At 44.8% G+C, this 18,446-nt stretch overlaps 1 protein-coding gene across 1 annotated transcript; it reads left to right on the forward strand.

The window, feature by feature from the left end:
* Positions 1-4,368: 4,368 nt before the first annotated feature.
* Positions 4,369-18,244, forward strand: LOC310867771 (uncharacterized protein; the record flags this gene model as incomplete). Its single annotated transcript, XM_083777897.1, has 8 exons — positions 4,369-4,537; positions 7,384-7,452; positions 9,949-9,976; positions 10,123-11,074; positions 11,690-11,783; positions 14,419-14,496; positions 15,815-15,925; positions 17,636-18,244. The coding sequence occupies exons 1-8, from the start codon at positions 4,466-4,468 to the stop codon at positions 18,242-18,244; spliced, it is 2,013 nt and encodes a 670-aa protein (XP_083634023.1). The 5' UTR covers positions 4,369-4,465.
* Positions 18,245-18,446: the final 202 nt, after the last annotated feature.

Consider the following 18,446-nt stretch of genomic DNA (forward strand, 5'->3'; position numbering starts at 1 on the left):
TCGCCCCTCCGGGCACCGGCCATCCATTCCCGGGCGCACAGGTGGAGTTTACCGCGGGGTGTTTTCCAAAAAGTGATCACTGACTGACTGTGCTGTGCACGCACACACACACACACACAGAGCCAACCCCAACAGATGTCCCCTTCTTTAACAAGCATTCTTTTCCCACAGCGCTGCGTGCGCGCGAGCCTGTGTGTGTGTGTGTGTGTGTGTGTGTGTGTGTGTGTCTAAAAATCCCCCCCCACCCCCCCACTAAATGAAAGCCCATCTCTCGCCCCAACCTGTTCCTTAGAGGCTATAATGACCGTATTATCACGCACCGCCGCGCGTCAACAAAGCCGGATCATCGCGTGCTTTCCCAGCAGGGGAGGGGGGGGGGGGGGGGGAGAGAGAGAGAGAGAGAGAGAGAGAGAGAGAGAGAGAGAGAGAGAGAGAGAGAGAATAATAATAAATAGTGAAAGAAAGAACCTGGCTATAGGGGGGAGGGGACGATGATGATGGCTGACGTATTTGATTTCTACTCTCTTCAGTGTTGTCGATTCCTCCGCCCCAACCATTGTTTTGTGTGTGTGTGTGTGTGTGTGTGTGTGTGTGTGTGTGTGTGTGTGTGTGTGTGTGTGTGTGTGTGTGTGTGTGTGTGTGCGTGCGCGTGCGCGCGTCAGTCAGTCAGGGACGGGTGAACTATAAGGCCAGCTGCCCGCTGAGAGACAATTAGTGGGAGAATTAGAGAATTCACAGAGTCAAAGGACTATAGCTGAGAAACATGACGCTTCCAAATATACTCTGATATGAAGCAGGCCAAAGTTCTGTGAGATGAATGAGGGATGATACCTCTGAGAAAGACAAGCTATATAGGCTGTTATTATAGGCCAGGGGTGCAGCCCACGCTTTTTGGACTTGATCAGCTACTTTAAAAATGACCAGTTCAACAAGATCTGTACCCACTGAATACCATGAGTCCATGACCATTGCTGAAAATAGTCTAAATATTTTATATTATGGAATAGGTAGTGTTTTTTGTATTTAATTTGTAATGCTGTAAATCCCTGGAACATGTGACCCGTTTAAACCTAAACATGTGTGTAATAATAAAATGCCAAGTGTTTATTAATGGTCATAAAATACAGTAGAACACGAGTTCACTCAAACATACCTCACGAGAACACCTAGTGTTTGAATTCTAAACACCTATAATATGACTGACTTTGATTGTAAAAACTAAACACGTTTATGTGTTTAAAAAGTGTTACGGGCGATTAAACATGTTCTTCTGTTTATAATCTAAACACTGTGACACGTTTAAAAAGTGTTACAAATATGTGTTTAAAACAGTTTATAACCTAAACGCTTGGGTTTAGTGTGATACTTACTGACGTTTGTGCACATGCAGCAACACTCTTGAAACTGTGGGTTTGAGCTGAAAGGCCCTTTTTATGTCAATCAATCAAGTAATTTAATTTCAAGTGCATGGCAGATGCAATATATATATATATTTTTTTATATTTAAATTAAATATTCTTTAGGGGCATGTCATGCGATCTACCTGCACAGCCTTTGTGATACTGGTAGATCGTGATCTACCTTTTGCAGGGCACCCCTGATATAGGCCTATATATAACACCTGTTTCAATTCCCCCACAACATCCAAACTTTAAAAAAAGATCATAAAGGATTGATTGATTGATTGTAAATTGTATTTCCCAGATTGTAGAATGGGAAAAGGTGAATGAATGTTAAAGTTCAAACAAATTATTAAGGTACAGGTCAATACAAAAACTGTTATGCGGATATAACCCCAGAAAGACTTGTGTTTACATCAGGGTCCTCCATTTTCAATTCATCTGAACATTAAGTTTAAAGACGTATATACAAATAGGCTTGACTTTCTTTAACTGCATATGATTTCATTTTCATAGAAAATGTATTTTGTCACTGAATCACTATATAGGCCTATAATTCAGAGCCAATATCAGTGGCGTGCACAGATAGACACTAGGGGGTGCTAGAGCACCCCCTGCCCTTTTGGCAATGTGCTCAACAAAAAATAAATCTTGATAAAAAACCCTTCTACTATATTATTTAGACCCCCACAATCTAAAGCTATGTTCCTATGTCAGTGGTTCTTCGATAAATAAATAAAATAGCAGACCTACAAGCTCGTAGCGCGCCACTCGGTGGCGCGCTACGAGCTTGTAGATCTGATATTTTTCAATAGCTAAAGCACCAAAATGCGCAGCACAAGGTGCCTTTTTTTTCACTTGAGCACCTGCCCCTCTAAATGTCTGTGCACGCCACTGGCCAATATACACAGTCATCCTCTCTCTCGTCATTTGTGCACAATAAAATAAAATACCGTAGAGAGGGTGCATGTATATAGGCCATACATGGGCAACTTGCGTCACGTTTTGAGCTTGTAGATCGGCTATTTTTGCTACGACCTGTATGCAATGTGGCCCTCTGGAGTGAGTGTGAGTGAGTGAGTTGCCCACCCCTGATATAGACTATATATAAGTATATATAATATATAGGCCTATATCGGCTATAGTATATAAGCCTATATAGGCCTATGTCACAGAATTCACACATGCACTTGAAGTTCTACAGGTATAGGCTAAACCTGACTGTTATAATGAAAACATATATATATATATATATATATAGCCTATACTTTCTTCACATGAATTTCAAATATATTTCTGGTGCACAGTGCCTATATTTTGAAACAATCACTGTGTGACGTGTGTGTGTGTGTGTGTGTGTGTGAGTGCGTGCGCGTGCATGCGTGGTATGCAGAATAAAGAGCATGCATATGCAGCAGTGGCAAGTGACAATTAAGCAATATTACAAAAATATTGTAAAATAAAGGTCCATTAATTATTCGGCATTTCAGCCATGGACCACCATTTTGATGACATTGATTGATTGATTGAAATATTTATTAACAGTTTGCAGAATTACAGTACATTTCAAGCACACACTCAATACAAAGACTGTTAACTGTGAGTGGACGACCCAATTAGGCATTACATTTGTTTACAAGAGGGTCCACCTTGTTCAATTCATCAAAACATTTAGAGACGTAAAAATAGACACTTAATCTATATAGTCAAAGAACAGAACAGGAATTCATCAGGTGGGTGGTGGGATTCAGATTTGAGCTTCTCAGACCCTGACCCAGGCCAGGATATCTTGTTGTCGTTGGATGAGATATTGTCCACAATTCCATCCATGACCATGCTGTATTGATGTGGTATATAGGCTACCATTAGGAGAGATAACAGGCAAACGTTGATGAAAATAACAATACATTCTCCTATAGGCCTAATTTTTGTTTTTTATTTCTCCTATGTTTTTTATTTCTTATTTTATCTTTTATTTTACTATGTTTTATTTTGAGTTAGTGTTTGTAAACAATTGCCTATGTTAAATGTTTGTCTGTGTCGGACCCCAGGAAGACTAGCTTTTGTCAAGGCAAAAGCTAATGGGGATCCTTTTATAAACAATAAACAATTGTCTAGACTTCTTGTAATGCAGATGTTTAACAATAATTGAACTCTTGAGAGCGTACGGGTCCATTTGCTTACCAACTCTCCATCATTTAGCTGGGGACCCCCTGGAACCGCCTCAAGGACCACTGGTTGAGAAGAGAACCACAAATGAGGTATAGGCCTGCTCCTGGCCGGTGGGAGGCAGCATTGTGCCGAAAAGGCATCAAGTCTGCAGGAAGTCACATGAAGATTCAAGAAGAAGGAGGAATGCAGGGTTGCCATGTCTGCTAATTATGAGCCACTTTGGGCTTGTTTTTTCTGTGAAGTTGCTTGTACATATTTTGTACCTATATAATGTTGTTTAAGTTTAAACTAGGGTTACATTCTCAAGTCAAGGACCTCCAAATGAATATATATATATTTGTCTGCGGACGCCCGTCCGAAAACATGTTATGCCAGGAACTCCCATACAAGATTTGTGTTGTTAAAAAAGTTTAAAGAATATTCCACATTCTTTTCAAAATGTAAAGTTGTTTTTGTTGTTGAAATACACGCTCACGAATAGCCTCTATGTGTTTACATGTTTTAAGGGCGAAAATGTGAATCCATTAAGACTCCTTCAAAACCGCTCTCAAAGGGCACCTACGCATACCTATTGTAAACAAGTGTAATGCTTTATGGTGTCGTCCACAGTTTTTGTATTGAGTTGTGCTTGAAATGTACTGTAATTCAGCAAACTGTTAATAAATACACAAATCAAATCAAATCAAATCAAATCAAATGAAATGCTTCTTTTGGTCTTGTTTTCATAGACCTGGTTGCTTTTTTCTCGACTCTCTCTCTCACACAATCTGGCAACACCGGAATGGAGGCTCGGGTTCATCGTGTTTAAAAGTGAGATAAACAATAAGCTACGGGTTGGATCTTTAATATTTACATTGTAAACAACAACAACAAACACACGGAGAGCAACAACAATGGAGGCTCTGGGTGGAGGAAGACCGTATGAAGTGGACACAGCTAGTACGGCCGATTTCATCCAATGCGAGGTGAGCAGAAGAAACACAAGCAGCTGCAACTGCAGTCCTGTTGCACACACGCACACGCACACATCCACGATGGAACTGTGGGCTGCAGGGCGCCATGCAGATCAAAGCAAAACTCAAGGAATGTAGTTGTATAATGTAGGATTGTAGGTTAGGTAGGCGTAGGCCTACTGTGTTGTTCTCCCTGCATGGCCTTTAAAAACAAAAACAAATGCTCCACTGTCTGGAGTAAAGGAGCGTGCAGTGTCTGATTGATTGAAATATGTATTAACAGTTTGCAGAATTACAGATATTTCAAGATATCACTGTTGTTGTTGTCGTCGTCAGTAAATGATGATGAGTTGCCTTTTCATTTTTCATGCTCAAATAAATATATAAGTTAGGCATACCATATTCTGAATGACCAAAAAGAGGACACATGCGCGCGTGCATGTGTCGTGCGTGCGCGGTTCTGTTTGAATTAAATTCATTTGTCAAAAAAGTTTGGCTCCTAAATTTGATCAAATATGCTTTTTATTAGTTATGTATTTATTTAAAGCAGTGGCTCTCAAAGGTGTGATCCAGGGACCCTCATGGTTCCTTGAGGGGGTTCCAAATGGACCCATTATAGGTCTGTAACTCTGAGAGTTTAACACATGGACCCAAATGGACCCATTATAGGTCTGTAACTCTGAGAGTGTAACACATGGACCCAAATGGACCCTTACAGGTCTGTAACTCTGAGAGTGTAACACATGGACCCAAATGGACCCATTATAGGTCTGTAACTCTGAGAGTGTAACACATGGACCCAAATGGACCCTTACAGGTCTGTAACTCTGAGAGTGTAACACATGGACCCAAATGGACCCTTACAGGTCTGTAACTCTGAGAGTGTAACACATGGACCCAAATGGACCCTTACAGGTCTGTAACTCTGAGAGTGTAACACATGGAACCAAATCATGGACCCTTATAGGTCTGTACCTCTGAGAGTGTAACACATGGACCCAAATGGACCCTTACAGGTCTGTAACTCTGAGAGTGTAACACATGGACCCAAATGGACCCTTACAGGTCTGTAACTCTGAGAGTGTAACACATGGACCCAAATGGACCCATTATAGGTCTGTAACTCTGAGAGTGTAACACATGGACCCAAATTGACCTTTACAGGTCTGTAACTCTGAGAGTGTACTAGTACAAATGGAACCAAATCATGGACCCTTACAGGTCTGTAACTCTGAGAGTGTACTCCAAATGGACCCTTTTATAACTTTTAACTCTGATACTGTACAAATGGAATAAAATGGGACTCTTATGGGTCCATTTGGTTTTACTCTCAGAGTTATGGGGGTCCTTGAAATTAAAAAGTTTAAGAACCTGTATGCAATGGCATATCTCTTGTAAAAAGAGAGACCAGCCTATTCTCCAAACCATTATCTTATGCTTTGCTAGGTTGTAAAAAATAATATTGGGTCAATTTAATTTGCAGGACTCGTCTCGTGCACAGCTGCCTCGCACAGCTGCCTTGTCTGTGCTGTTGACATGACATGGGCTTGCAGGACATAACTTTTATTTGTGACAGACACATAGTTCCTTTGCAGACAATACAATCTGCTTCTCATTGGTCAGTCACAAAGCTAAGAAAACAGTAGCCTATACTTTTTCTGCATGTCAATGATGATGAGATAGTTCTTTGGCATTTCAAGCTTTCCTCACGGAGAGCACAACAGTATCTGCAGCCTGCGGTCGGGAAATACAAAGTTTTATTATTATTATGTTGTAGTATTGTTTTGTAGTCATCAGGATGATATCATTACGTCATGTTGTAGTCATTGTTTTGTAGTCATCAGGATGATATCGTTACGTCATGTTGTAGTATTGTTTTGTAGTCATCAGGATGATATCATTACGTCATGTTGTAGTATTGTTTTGTAGTCATCAGGATGATATCATTACGTCATGTTGTAGTATTGTTTTGTAGTCATCAGGATGATATCATTACGTCATGTTGTAGTCATTGTTTTGTAGTCATCAGGATGATATCATTACGTCATGTTGTAGTCATTGTTTTGTAGTCATCAGGATGATATCGTTACGTCATGTTGTAGTATTGTTTTGTAGTCATCAGGATGATATCATTACGTCATGTTGTAGTATTGTTTTGTAGTCATCAGGATGATATCATTACGTCATGTTGTAGTATTGTTTTGTAGTCATCAGGATGATATCATTACGTCATGTTGTAGTCATTGTTTTGTAGTCATCAGGATGATATCATTACGTCATGTTGTAGTCATTGTTTTGTAGTCATCAGGATGATATCGTTACGTCATGTTGTAGTATTGTTTTGTAGTCATCAGGATGATATCATTACGTCATGTTGTAGTATTGTTTTGTAGTCATCAGGATGATATCATTACGTCATGTTGTAGTCATTGTTTTGTAGTCATCAGGATGATATCGTTACGTCATGTTGTAGTATTGTTTTGTAGTCATCAGGATGATATCATTACGTCATGTTGTAGTCATTGTTTTGTAGTCATCAGGATGATATCGTTATGTCATGTTGTAGTCATTGTTTTGTAGTAATCAGGATGATATCGTTATGTCATGTTGTAGTCATTGTTTTGTAGTCATCAGGATGATATCGTTACGTCATGTTGTAGTATTGTTTTGTAGTAATCAGGATGATATCGTTACGTCATGTTGTAGTCATTGTTTTGTAGTCATCAGGATGATATCGTTATGTCAGATCAGATTCAGGCTAGATGTGGCTGCCAGTGTAAATGGAGCCATGGGATGCACAACAAGTGGAGAGAAACAATGCCGATTATTTATTTTGTTTTCATCTTTTCCCTCTCCAGGTCTGCGATGAAACCATAAGGGGTTATTCATCGTACCAAATGCACCTGACCACTCCTGGACACTTGCAGGTACGGAACAGTTTTTTTCTTCTCCTATGTAATAGGAAGAAAAATCACACTCGTGTGAAGCGAGGGGGGCTCTAATCGTCATACATACATCATGTTGATACCTCATCACATTCCGTGCTCAGCCAAATCAAATCATCTCAAATTTGCCATAGAGTAAGGGCCGATTCATACTCCTATTTTACCGCTGTTTCGGCGCTGTAGTGCCGAAATGATTTCGGCTCGTCAGAAATTTTCAATAGCACCGAAGAGCCGACTTTAGGACGGTACCCCCCCCCCCCGAACCTCAAATGACGTCAAATTGTAGGCTCTACAGCGCCGAACCGACTTTTATTCGGCTCTAAAATAGGAGTATGAATCGGCCCTAAGACAGAGTTACGACAACCCCGTTCACTTCATGGCGCTCCAGTCTCTTCTACACAGACTTGTATTGAAAAGGGACAACCGGAAGTTTACCGAATGAATCCATGGGTCTATGGGCTCATGCGAGTACATGAACCATGTGACCGGGCGGTTTTCTGCCCCCCTCAATGTCGCAACTCTGTCTTACTCTATGGCTCTGGTACACAGCGACACACAAAGCTGGGCATCTTGCCATTAACCTTTTCGCTGCTATCTACGTTTATAAACGTATCTAGGCTATCGGTACCTAAAGGTGCTAACAAGGCGTATGCTCGTAGACAACCGTATACTCCATATATGAATGCGTCGACCGTCAATTTACCTTTTTAGCATTGCTCCGGTTAGTATGGAGAGCCTCCGTCCGCACCGGATATGGGATTTTCAAATCCTAGCTCCTGTTACAAATGTAACTTGTTTGTAATGCTAGCTAAGGAAGGGGTCTGAGCTAATGTAACTTGTTTGTAATGCTAGCTAAGGGGTCTGAGCTAATGCGACTGGTCACTGTGCTCACAACAAAAGCCCCCACCTACCCTGAAAAACCCGGAAATGAACAGCCCAGCGAACCACCTGTTTTGAATGTGCACATAATGCAGGAGGCAGCAGGATGTTTGCTTTGCTGAAAACGAGTGCTTCCAAACGCGTATATCTATTCTACGTCCGAACATAGACATGGTAACGCTAACGCCCCGCCTTCCTCTGATTGGCCTATACCGACACTGCCGGCCCTACCAGACTTTCCTCAGAGGTGGATAGCTATTATGCTGGATAGTTTGCCAAGAGGTTACTCCGTGGTGGGAAATAAATAAATAATACAAGTAGAAGAGGCAAACTAATATTGTTAATGCCGTTTATTTTACATGTGTACAGTGTAAACCTGAAACATTATTGTACTGTAAAAAGGTCTCTTTTCCCTTGTTCTTTATCTATTTTAGTAAAATAGTATTAGTTTACTATAATTAGATTAATACACGATAATGCTGTTGTAACACTTCAATTTCCCCTCGGGGATTAATAAAGTATATCTCATCTCATCTCATCTCATCTCAACACTAACACTTGAATTTAGAACACATCCCAAATCAAATCATCACGTGTTCAATCAATCAATCAATCAATCAATCAATCAATCATTCAATCAAAGCAAACGGCATAAACAATATTAGTTTGCCTCTTCTACAAAAAAATAAAAGTTACAAGTTACTGTCGCGCGTGCCAAGCTGTCATTCTCTTGTGTTATTCCCCACCTCGGACGGAGGGCAGTCTGGTGAGACCAGCGGTATTCTGTAGTGTCGGTATAGGCCAATCAGAGGCAGGCGGGGCGTTACCATGACGTAGAATAGATATACGACCTTCCAAACTCCTATGGCAAGATGGCCGTGGTCTGCATATAGTCAATACACTGCTAATGCCTAATACAGTGAAATACAGTAGCTTACGAATACTAAATTCATGTTAACTCTTGTCTTTCACCTCTATTACAATTTACAATTTACAATTTAGGCATTTAGCAAACGCTCTTAATCCAGAGCGACTTACATTAAGCAAGAACAAAAAGCATGGCAATACATCACATAAAAAGCATTTATCATGAAACATGTGTAAGCTAAGAAAGTAACAGTGGAATATCTATATAATGAAACTATACATATAAACTATACAAATATACTATGCTATACATATGTACTATGGTGTGCTATGACTACATACAATGCAATTATAGTGCTGTCTACATAACATGCTATAAGTCTGTATCAAATGCTATCTAAGTCTACAGAAATGCTATCTAAGGGGGTGGGGTAAGTGCTATGGGCCATGATGGAGTCTGAAAAGGTGGGTTTTCAGACTACGGCGGAAGATTGGGAGTGATGCTGCACATACATTCTCATTATGCTGCTGCTGCTCTACGACACCTCAGATGAGCTGTGGACTTGGTTAACTGTTATCTGTAACGATGGGATGTGTGTTCCCATCATGATATAACCATGTCTCTGTTAGTAGCAGTGGTGAAACTGTCCATTTTGACCATGTGGACAGATGACCAAATAATGCTGTTCAGTGCTGCTGACTGACTTGACTTTCATGCTTTATTCCTGGCAGAAACTAAAGGATCAATTGGATTTTCAAGGTAAGGATTGTTATTCAGATACTTTGATTTTATTTCAACAATGTACTGTATATTTAAAATAATATATTTGGCAGTTCGGGGGGAATACATAATGAGAATGTGTAACACATTTTCTATTTTTATTTATTTTCCCCTGAACAATCCAGGCCAGGATTATTCTAGCGGCGTGTCGTCATCTCAGGATTCCGGCGTGTCCTCTCAGTCACAAGCCTTTACAGATTATCCAGGGCAGTACCCCCACCACCACTCGGGGCGTCCTGACCCAAACATGCCGCCCTATCACACAAATGACCGCTACATGTCGGCAGACGCAGAGAGAGGTGCTACTGCCTATCCCGGCGAGGGGCATCATCTGCACAGACGTGACGATTATCACAGGGAATATGGAATGGACTCTGAGGACATGTCTAGAAGAAACTTCCACCAGGAGTCCGGCAGTGGTACCAGGCGTGATTTTAGGGAGGAGATGTCTCACGGACCAACCTACCACAATGAGGCTCCTCTTTACAGGAAGCCTTCGGTAGGAAGAGAAAACCGCCTCGGGGGGTTTACGGGAGCCGAGCACGGCGTTCCTTCTGCCTTTGACATCGACACTCGCCTCGGGCAAAGACAGTATCCCGACGAGTCCTACTCGAACCCCAGATCAGAGCCCCACCAAAGACCCTACCCTGGAGGCGAGGGTGAAGACGGGGCTTATTACTCCGAGGACAATCCCTGTCGACCGCTCTACCCTGGCGCTCACCCACAGCGGGGGCGGTCTCTAGACGGGGAACCCAGCAGACCTGGCGACGCTAGCGGACCAGGTAGGCAGGATCCGAGTGGCCAAGACGTGGCCAACAGGCAGAGGCTTCCCGAGCCTACGGAAATGGGACCATGGCAAGAGGGGCCAGCAGCAGCAGGTGAGCCTAGCTTCAGCGGGAGAGCTCCCCCTGTGGCCAACAGACTCCCCGACGGTGCCAGAGCAACGCCGGACGTCCCAGAGCCGTTTAAACGTCGTCTGCAATGGCCGTCTGAGGAGGATCAGATGAATGAAGGGAAAAGAAGGAAGAAGAGCTTTTCAGACGCCGCTGAAGAGGAGACGGAGAGAGCCAAGGGGATGTAAGTCTGGATTCAGTATTTTAGCCGTGACGTCACGTAAGCACCCCCACCCCGTCGCACTAAATCAACAACCACTAAAGTCTCATTTTACCGCTTTCCTCGCAACAACAAAGCTACTGGTCTCCCAAATCTGGCTGTGACAGGCCGTCTGCCCCACACTGAATACTATCGCCATTTTATTTCATTGTGTCAACTAAATCCTCCATTAGAGATCGTGCTAATGCAAACTGGACTGTTACCACCTTCAATAATAATGATAATAATAGTCTTTATTGTCTCCACAACATATATGTTCTTTGTCATTGACACTTGTAGGCCTACTGTGTGTATTAATATTTCTACTCGAGTTGGAAGCATTAAGACCCATTGTAACCCTCAATGGCTTCCTTTCTGAAAAATAACGTTATGGTAAAAAGATTCACGCGTTTAGGTATTGCTATGTGGTGCATAGCGACACATTCTGAGCTTGTAGATCTGCTACTTTTGCGGTTTTTAAAAGTAACAGTTCCCACCCGACTCGGACGATATCGTTTTATGAAACTCATCATCTTCACAATCTGTTTGTAAAGTTATTTGTCAACTGTTTAATAATTGTTATTTCATTCCTTCTTAAAGGCAAGAGGGGCCAGCAGGTGATCACCACCAGGGACCAGGTCTAGGACCAACGACACAAGACATCCATGGACCTCAGAGATGCATGAACGAACCGGTAAGTGAACCTTACTGAGCCATGAGGCCCATAGGGCAGGAACCATGAGGCCCATAGGGCAGGAACCATGAGGCCCATAGGGCAGGAACCATGAGGCCCATAGGGCAGGAACCATGAGGCCCATAGGGCAGGAACCATGAGGCCCATAGGGCAGGAACCATGAGGCCCATAGGGCAGGAACCATGAGGCCCATAGGGCAGGAAGGAACCATGAGGCCCATAGGGCAGGAACCATGAGGCCCATAGGGCAGGAACCATGAGGCCCATAGGGCAGGAACCATGAGGCCCATAGGGCAGGAACCATGAGGCCCATAGGGCAGGAACCATGAGGCCCATAGGGCAGGAAGGAGCCATGAGGCCCATAGGGCAGGAAGGAACCATGAGGCCCATAGGGCAGGAACCATGAGGCCCATAGGGCAGGAACCATGAGGCCCATAGGGCAGGAACCATGAGGCCCATAGGGCAGGAACCATGAGGCCCATAGGGCAGGAGCCATGAGGCCCATAGGGCAGGAACCATGAGGCCCATAGGGCAGGAACCATGAGGCCCATTGGGCAGGAACCATGAGGCCCATAGGGCAGGAACCATGAGGCCCATAGGGCAGGAACCATGAGGCCCATAGGGCAGGAACCATGAGGCCCACAGGGCAGGAACCATGAGGCCCATAGGGCAGGAACCATGAGGCCCATAGGGCAGGAAGGAACCATGAGGCCCATATGGCAGGAACCATGAGGCCCATAGGGCAGGAACCATGAGGCCCATAGGGCAGGAAGGAACCATGAGGCCCATAGGGCAGGAAGGAACCATGAGGCCCATAGGGCAGGAACCATGAGGCCCATAGGGCAGGAACCATGAGGCCCATAGGGCAGGAACCATGAGGCCCATAGGGCAGGAACCATGAGGCCCATAGGGCAGGAACCATGAGGCCCATAGGGCAGGAACCATGAGGCCCATAGGGCAGGAAGGAACCATGAGGCCCATAGGGCAGGAACCATGAGGCCCATAGGGCAGGAACCATGAGGCCCATAGGGCAGGAACCATGAGGCCCATAGGGCAGGAACCATGAGGCCCATAGGGCAGGAACCATGAGGCCCATAGGGCAGGAAGGAGCCATGAGGCCCATAGGGCAGGAAGGAACCATGAGGCCCATAGGGCAGGAACCATGAGGCCCATAGGGCAGGAAGGAACCATGAGGCCCATAGGGCAGGAACCATGAGGCCCATAGGGCAGGAACCGTGAGGCCCATAGGGCAGGAACCGTGAGGCCCATAGGGCAGGAAGGAACCATGAGGCCCATAGGGCAGGAAGGAACCATGAGGCCCATAGGGCAGGAAGGAACCATGAGGCCCATAGGGCAGGAGCCATGAGGCCCATAGGGCAGGAACCATGAGGCCCATAGGGCAGGAACCATGAGGCCCATAGGGCAGGAACCATGAGGCCCATAGGGCAGGAACCATGAGGCCCATAGGGCAGGAACCATGAGGCCCATAGGGCAGGAACCATGAGGCCCATAGGGCAGGAACCATGAGGCCCATAGGGCAGGAAGGAACCATGAGGCCCATAGGGCAGGAACCATGAGGCCCATAGGGCAGGAGCCATGAGGCCCATAGGGCAGGAGCCATGAGGCCCATAGGGCAGGAAGGAACCATGAGGCCCATAGGGCAGGAACCATGAGGCCCATAGGGCAGGAGCCATGAGGCCCATAGGGCAGGAACCATGAGGCCCATGGGGCAGGAACCATTCGTTTGAACTGTACCCATTCTACAATCTGTGAATACAATTTCCAATCAATCAATCAATCAATCAAACCTCAACCTTCCAGCCTCTGGGCGGACACTAAGCCACGGCGGCGGTGGCTCAGGGGTAGAGTGCCTGGATGGTAACCGTAAGGTTGCCAGTTCGAACCCGGGCTCCCCCAGAGTTACTGTCGAAGTGTCCTTGAGCAAGACAGTGAACCCCTAATTGCTCCCGTTGTGCTAGTTGGTGCCTTGCATGGTTTCCACTGCCATCGGTGTATGAATGTGTGTGTGAATGGGTGAATTTAATGCACAATCTCTGTAAAGGTGTATGAATGTGTGTGTGAATGGGTGAAGGTAATGCACAATCTCTGTAAAGCGCCTTGGATAAAGGCGCTATATAAATGCACCATTTACCATTTTAAGCCACACAAGGACACTGAGCTGGTCTATCGTAAAACCCGGCTTTCAATTGAGAAATCATATCTGACCCGTAGGAGAAGGAGGGAGACCAGCACACTGTCACTTTCTGCTTCAAGAGCTTTTATTTAGAGTCAAACGTGCAACATTCTGGTCTTCTTCTTCAGGCATCAGTTCAATGTCGGCCAGTTTTGAACTATGCCTGAAGAAGGTCGTGAGAGAGACCCAAACCCAAACGCATGTTTGACTCTAAATTAAAGCTCTTGAACCTGCAGTGCGGGACCTCCCTCCTTCTCCTACACGTCTGCTGCTTTGTCGCCAACGCATCTGCTTAAAACTGAACCAGGTGTGCGGAAGTCTTCTCTTCATAAGAAATTATACCTGGCCAGCATTTACTTAATGGTCTGACAGTTTTATATAATCCGTATAATGACGTCTTAATTGATATCACTCTAATGTCATCCTGTTCTCTTTTTTTTAGGGCCAGTACAAAACGGAAAGTCACCCAAGAGAGAACCCTGACTCTGAGAAAAGGTCTGGCAACCTCTCTGATCTAATGGTAAGCAGTGGCAGTACATTTACTTATGTACTACTGTGCTTAAGTACATTTTTGAGGTATTTGCACTTTACTTGGGTATTTACTGATGGTAAGCTCCTGAATCATTCGGCGCACAGCCTGCCCCAGCCAGTGATTTCTGCTCTAGAGGGGCGGAGCCTGGGCAGCATTCCTTTTCGGGTTCATGATCCGGGTTGGGAGCGGATGATATCGCTACGTCATGTTGTAACTTGTAGTCATTGTTTTGTAGTCATCAGGATGATATCGCTACGTCATGTTGTAACTTGTAGTCATTGTTTTGTAGTCATCAGGATGATATCGTTACGTCATGTTGTAACTTGTAGTCATTGTTTTGTAGTCATCAGGATGATATCGTTATGTCATGTTGTAACTTGTAGTCATTGTTTTGTAGTCATCAGGATGATATCGCTACGTCATGTTGTAACTTGTAGTCATTGTTTTGTAGTCATCAGGATGATATCGCTACGTCATGTTGTAACTTGTAGTCATTGTTTTGTAGTCATCAGGATGATATCGCTACGTCATGTTGTAACTTGTAGTCATTGTTTTGTAGTCATCAGGATGATATCGTTACGTCATGTTGTAACTTGTAGTCATTGTTTTGTAGTCATCAGGATGATATCGTTACGTCATGTTGTAACTTGTAGTCATTGTTTTGTAGTCATCAGGATGATATCGTTACGTCATGTTGTAACTTGTAGTCATTGTTTTGTAGTCATCAGGATATCGTTACGTCATGTTGTAACTTGTAGTCATTGTTTTGTAGTCATCAGGATGATATCGTTACTTCATGTTGTAAGTTGTAGTCATTGTTTTGTAGTCATCAGGATGATATCGTTACGTCATGTTGTAACTTGTAGTCATTGTTTTGTAGTCATCAGGATGATATCGCTACGTCATGTTGTAACTTGTAGTCATTGTTTTGTAGTCATCAGGATGATATCGTTACGTCATGTTGTAACTTGTAGTCATTGTTTTGTAGTCATCAGGATATCGTTACGTCATGTTGTAACTTGTAGTTTATTGTTTTGTAGTCATCAGGATGATATCGTTACTTCATGTTGTAACTTGTAGTCATTGTTTTGTAGTCATCAGGATGATATCGTTACGTCATGTTGTAGTCATTGTTTTGTAGTCATCAGGATGATATCGTTGCGTCATGTTGTAACTTGTAGTCATTGTTTTGTAGTCATCAGGATGATATCGTTACTTCATGTTGTAACTTGTAGTCATTGTTTTGTAGTCATCAGGATGATATCGTTGCGTCATGTTGTACTTTTTTCCCCCTGTCGTCTACTAGAAAACTATTTCTAGCTGTGAGATTGAGGGTGTGGACGATGAGGACTTCCTGAAGAACGCACTCTGCAACCTTCTTAAAGAATTCCAATCCAGGAAAAGGACAATGGAGAAGGTACACCATGCATTTCCATAACATATTAAGACCCGAGTTGCTCAGTGGCCTTGTGGTTAGAGTGTCGGCCCTGAGACTGGAAGGTCGGGGTTCAATTCCCGGCCCAATGCCTCCCTGCGTGACACTCAGCATCAAGGGTTGGATTGGGTGTAAGTCCCTGCGACATACTAGCATCATGTCCAGGGGGTGTACTCGCGCTCAAGCTGCCTCACGCTACAGAAACTGGAGATAGGCTCCTGCCCCTATGGGCCTCATGGCTACAGAAACAGGGGATAGGCTCCTGCCCCTATGGGCCTCATGGCTACAGAAACAGGGGATAGGCTCCTGCCCCTATGGGCCTCATGGCTACAGAAACAGGGGATAGGCTCCTGCCCCTATGGGCCTCATGGCTACAGAAACAGGAGATAGGCTCCTGCCCCTATGGGCCTCATGGCTACAGAAACAGGGGATAGGCTCCTGCCCCTATGGGCCCCATGGCTACAGAAACAGGAGATAGGCTCCTGCCCCTATGGGCCTCATGGCTACAGAAACAGGAGATAGGCTCCTGCCCCTATGGGCCTCATGGCTACAGAAACAGGAGATAGGCTCCTGCCCCTATGGGCCTCATGGCTACAGAAACAGGGGATAGGCTCCTGCCCCCTATGGGCCCCATGGCTACAGAAACAGGAGATAGGCTCCTGCCCCTATGGGCCTCATGGCTACAGAAACAGGAGATAGGCTCCTGCCCCTAGGGGCCTCATGGCTACAGAAACAGGAGATAGGCTCCTGTCCCTATGGGCCTCATGGCTACAGAAACAGGAGATAGGCTCCTGCCCCTATGGGCCTCATGGCTACAGAAACAGGAGATAGGCTCCTGCCCTATTGGCCCCATGGTTCTTCAACGCTACTTATTAAGACCTGAGACCCATTCTAACAGGTTTTATGTAAAACTTCTGTTGCTATATAAATCAGTGATTCTTAAACTTTTTAGTGTAAAGGAAATGTATTTGCAAGGCCGACGGTTGATTAGGTGATGTAATGGTGATGTAAAACAGTGTCAACACAAACATTAAATGGCATTAACAATAAAGAGACAATATGACGTAATAAGGGACAATATGACGTACATTTTCCCTTCATTGTCAATAGCGTTTTTAAAACGAACATTGAACTAAAAACAAACATTAAACCTGTATAAAAACCAAAAATCGCAATTGTGTGAAGTGAGGGGAGCTCTCTGTATCATCAGACATCCCATTCCGTGCTCGGCCAATCAAATCATCGCTACGGGGTGATCAGCCAATCAGAAACATGACGGGTGACCTCCCAGTTTCAGGGCGGACACTGTCTGGTCAACTTATTACAACATCTCCACGTGGGGATGTACTTTCTGAAGTGGTGGAGAATTGCTATATACTGTACATGGCAACAACTACCGCAAAAGGGTTTCCCCGTCATGAATGAGTTAAAAGAGGAGGGGTGGGATTTAATGAATAACCCATTCTGAACGGGAACCCATCTTGGTGTTAGCATCATGCTATGCTTTAGCTATTGAAAAATAGCAGATCTACAAGCTTGTGGGTCTGCTATTTTTGAAAAAATCGACATTTTTAGAATCTGATCTCAGGTCAGAATGGGTTAATCAGACCAGTGTGTGTCCAGTGGAAACCTCGTATGAATCTGATCTCGGGTCAGAATGGGATAATCATGTGTGTCGTCGTCCATTCTCAGAGCCCAGACCATGCAGGCACGTCGACTGATCTCCCCTGTATGAGCAACGACCAGCGAGCAACTCCTCCAGGCCAGCCAGACTTAAACGTCACAGCAGGTCCTGGAGAAGGCCATCGGACGCCTGCACCAGGCCAGCGTGACAGAAACCCCACAGAAGGTCCTGGAGAAGGCCAACGGACGCCTGCACCAGGCCAGCCTGACAGAAACCTCACTGAAGGTCCTGGAGAAGGCCAACGGACGCCTGCACCAGGCCAGCGTGACAGAAACATCACCGAAGGTCCTCATCAAGGCACACAGACATCTGTTCCAGGTCAGCGTGACTTCAAAGAAGAACCACAGGACACGCCCGTTGACAACCAACGCAGGCAACCGCAGGAAGCTCGCAGACAGCAGCAGCAGCGGGACGGCGACGAGCGAGGGCAGGATGCGCGCGATGATGGAAGCCGCGGCGAGCGGCGTCGTCTAGCCGCCGAAAGCAGCCACGCAGCATCGGACGCCTTCACATTACACTCCGACACGGAGGCCGAGTCGGATGAAGATCGGAAACCGATGAGAGCGCCGAGGGCACCGAGCAGATGTACTCCATTCCTAGATACCGCTAGTAAGTAGCAGTGGCGGCCTTACATATGCTTCAACCGTTTCAATTGAAACAGGCCTCGAGCTTCCAGGGGCCTCCCCCATTTATTATTATTATTATTTTGTAGTAGTAGTAGTAGTAATATTGCATTGCATCACAGCCTTCCAATCAGCCTCATCAGTTATTCAGTTATTCAGCCTCATCCTGTACGTCCACTTACCACTAGTTGTCAGC

This window comes from Protomyctophum parallelum (genome assembly GCF_964188405.1).
Source record: "Protomyctophum parallelum genome assembly, chromosome: 1".
In the NCBI taxonomy this organism is placed as follows: Eukaryota; Metazoa; Chordata; class Actinopteri; order Myctophiformes; family Myctophidae; genus Protomyctophum; species Protomyctophum parallelum.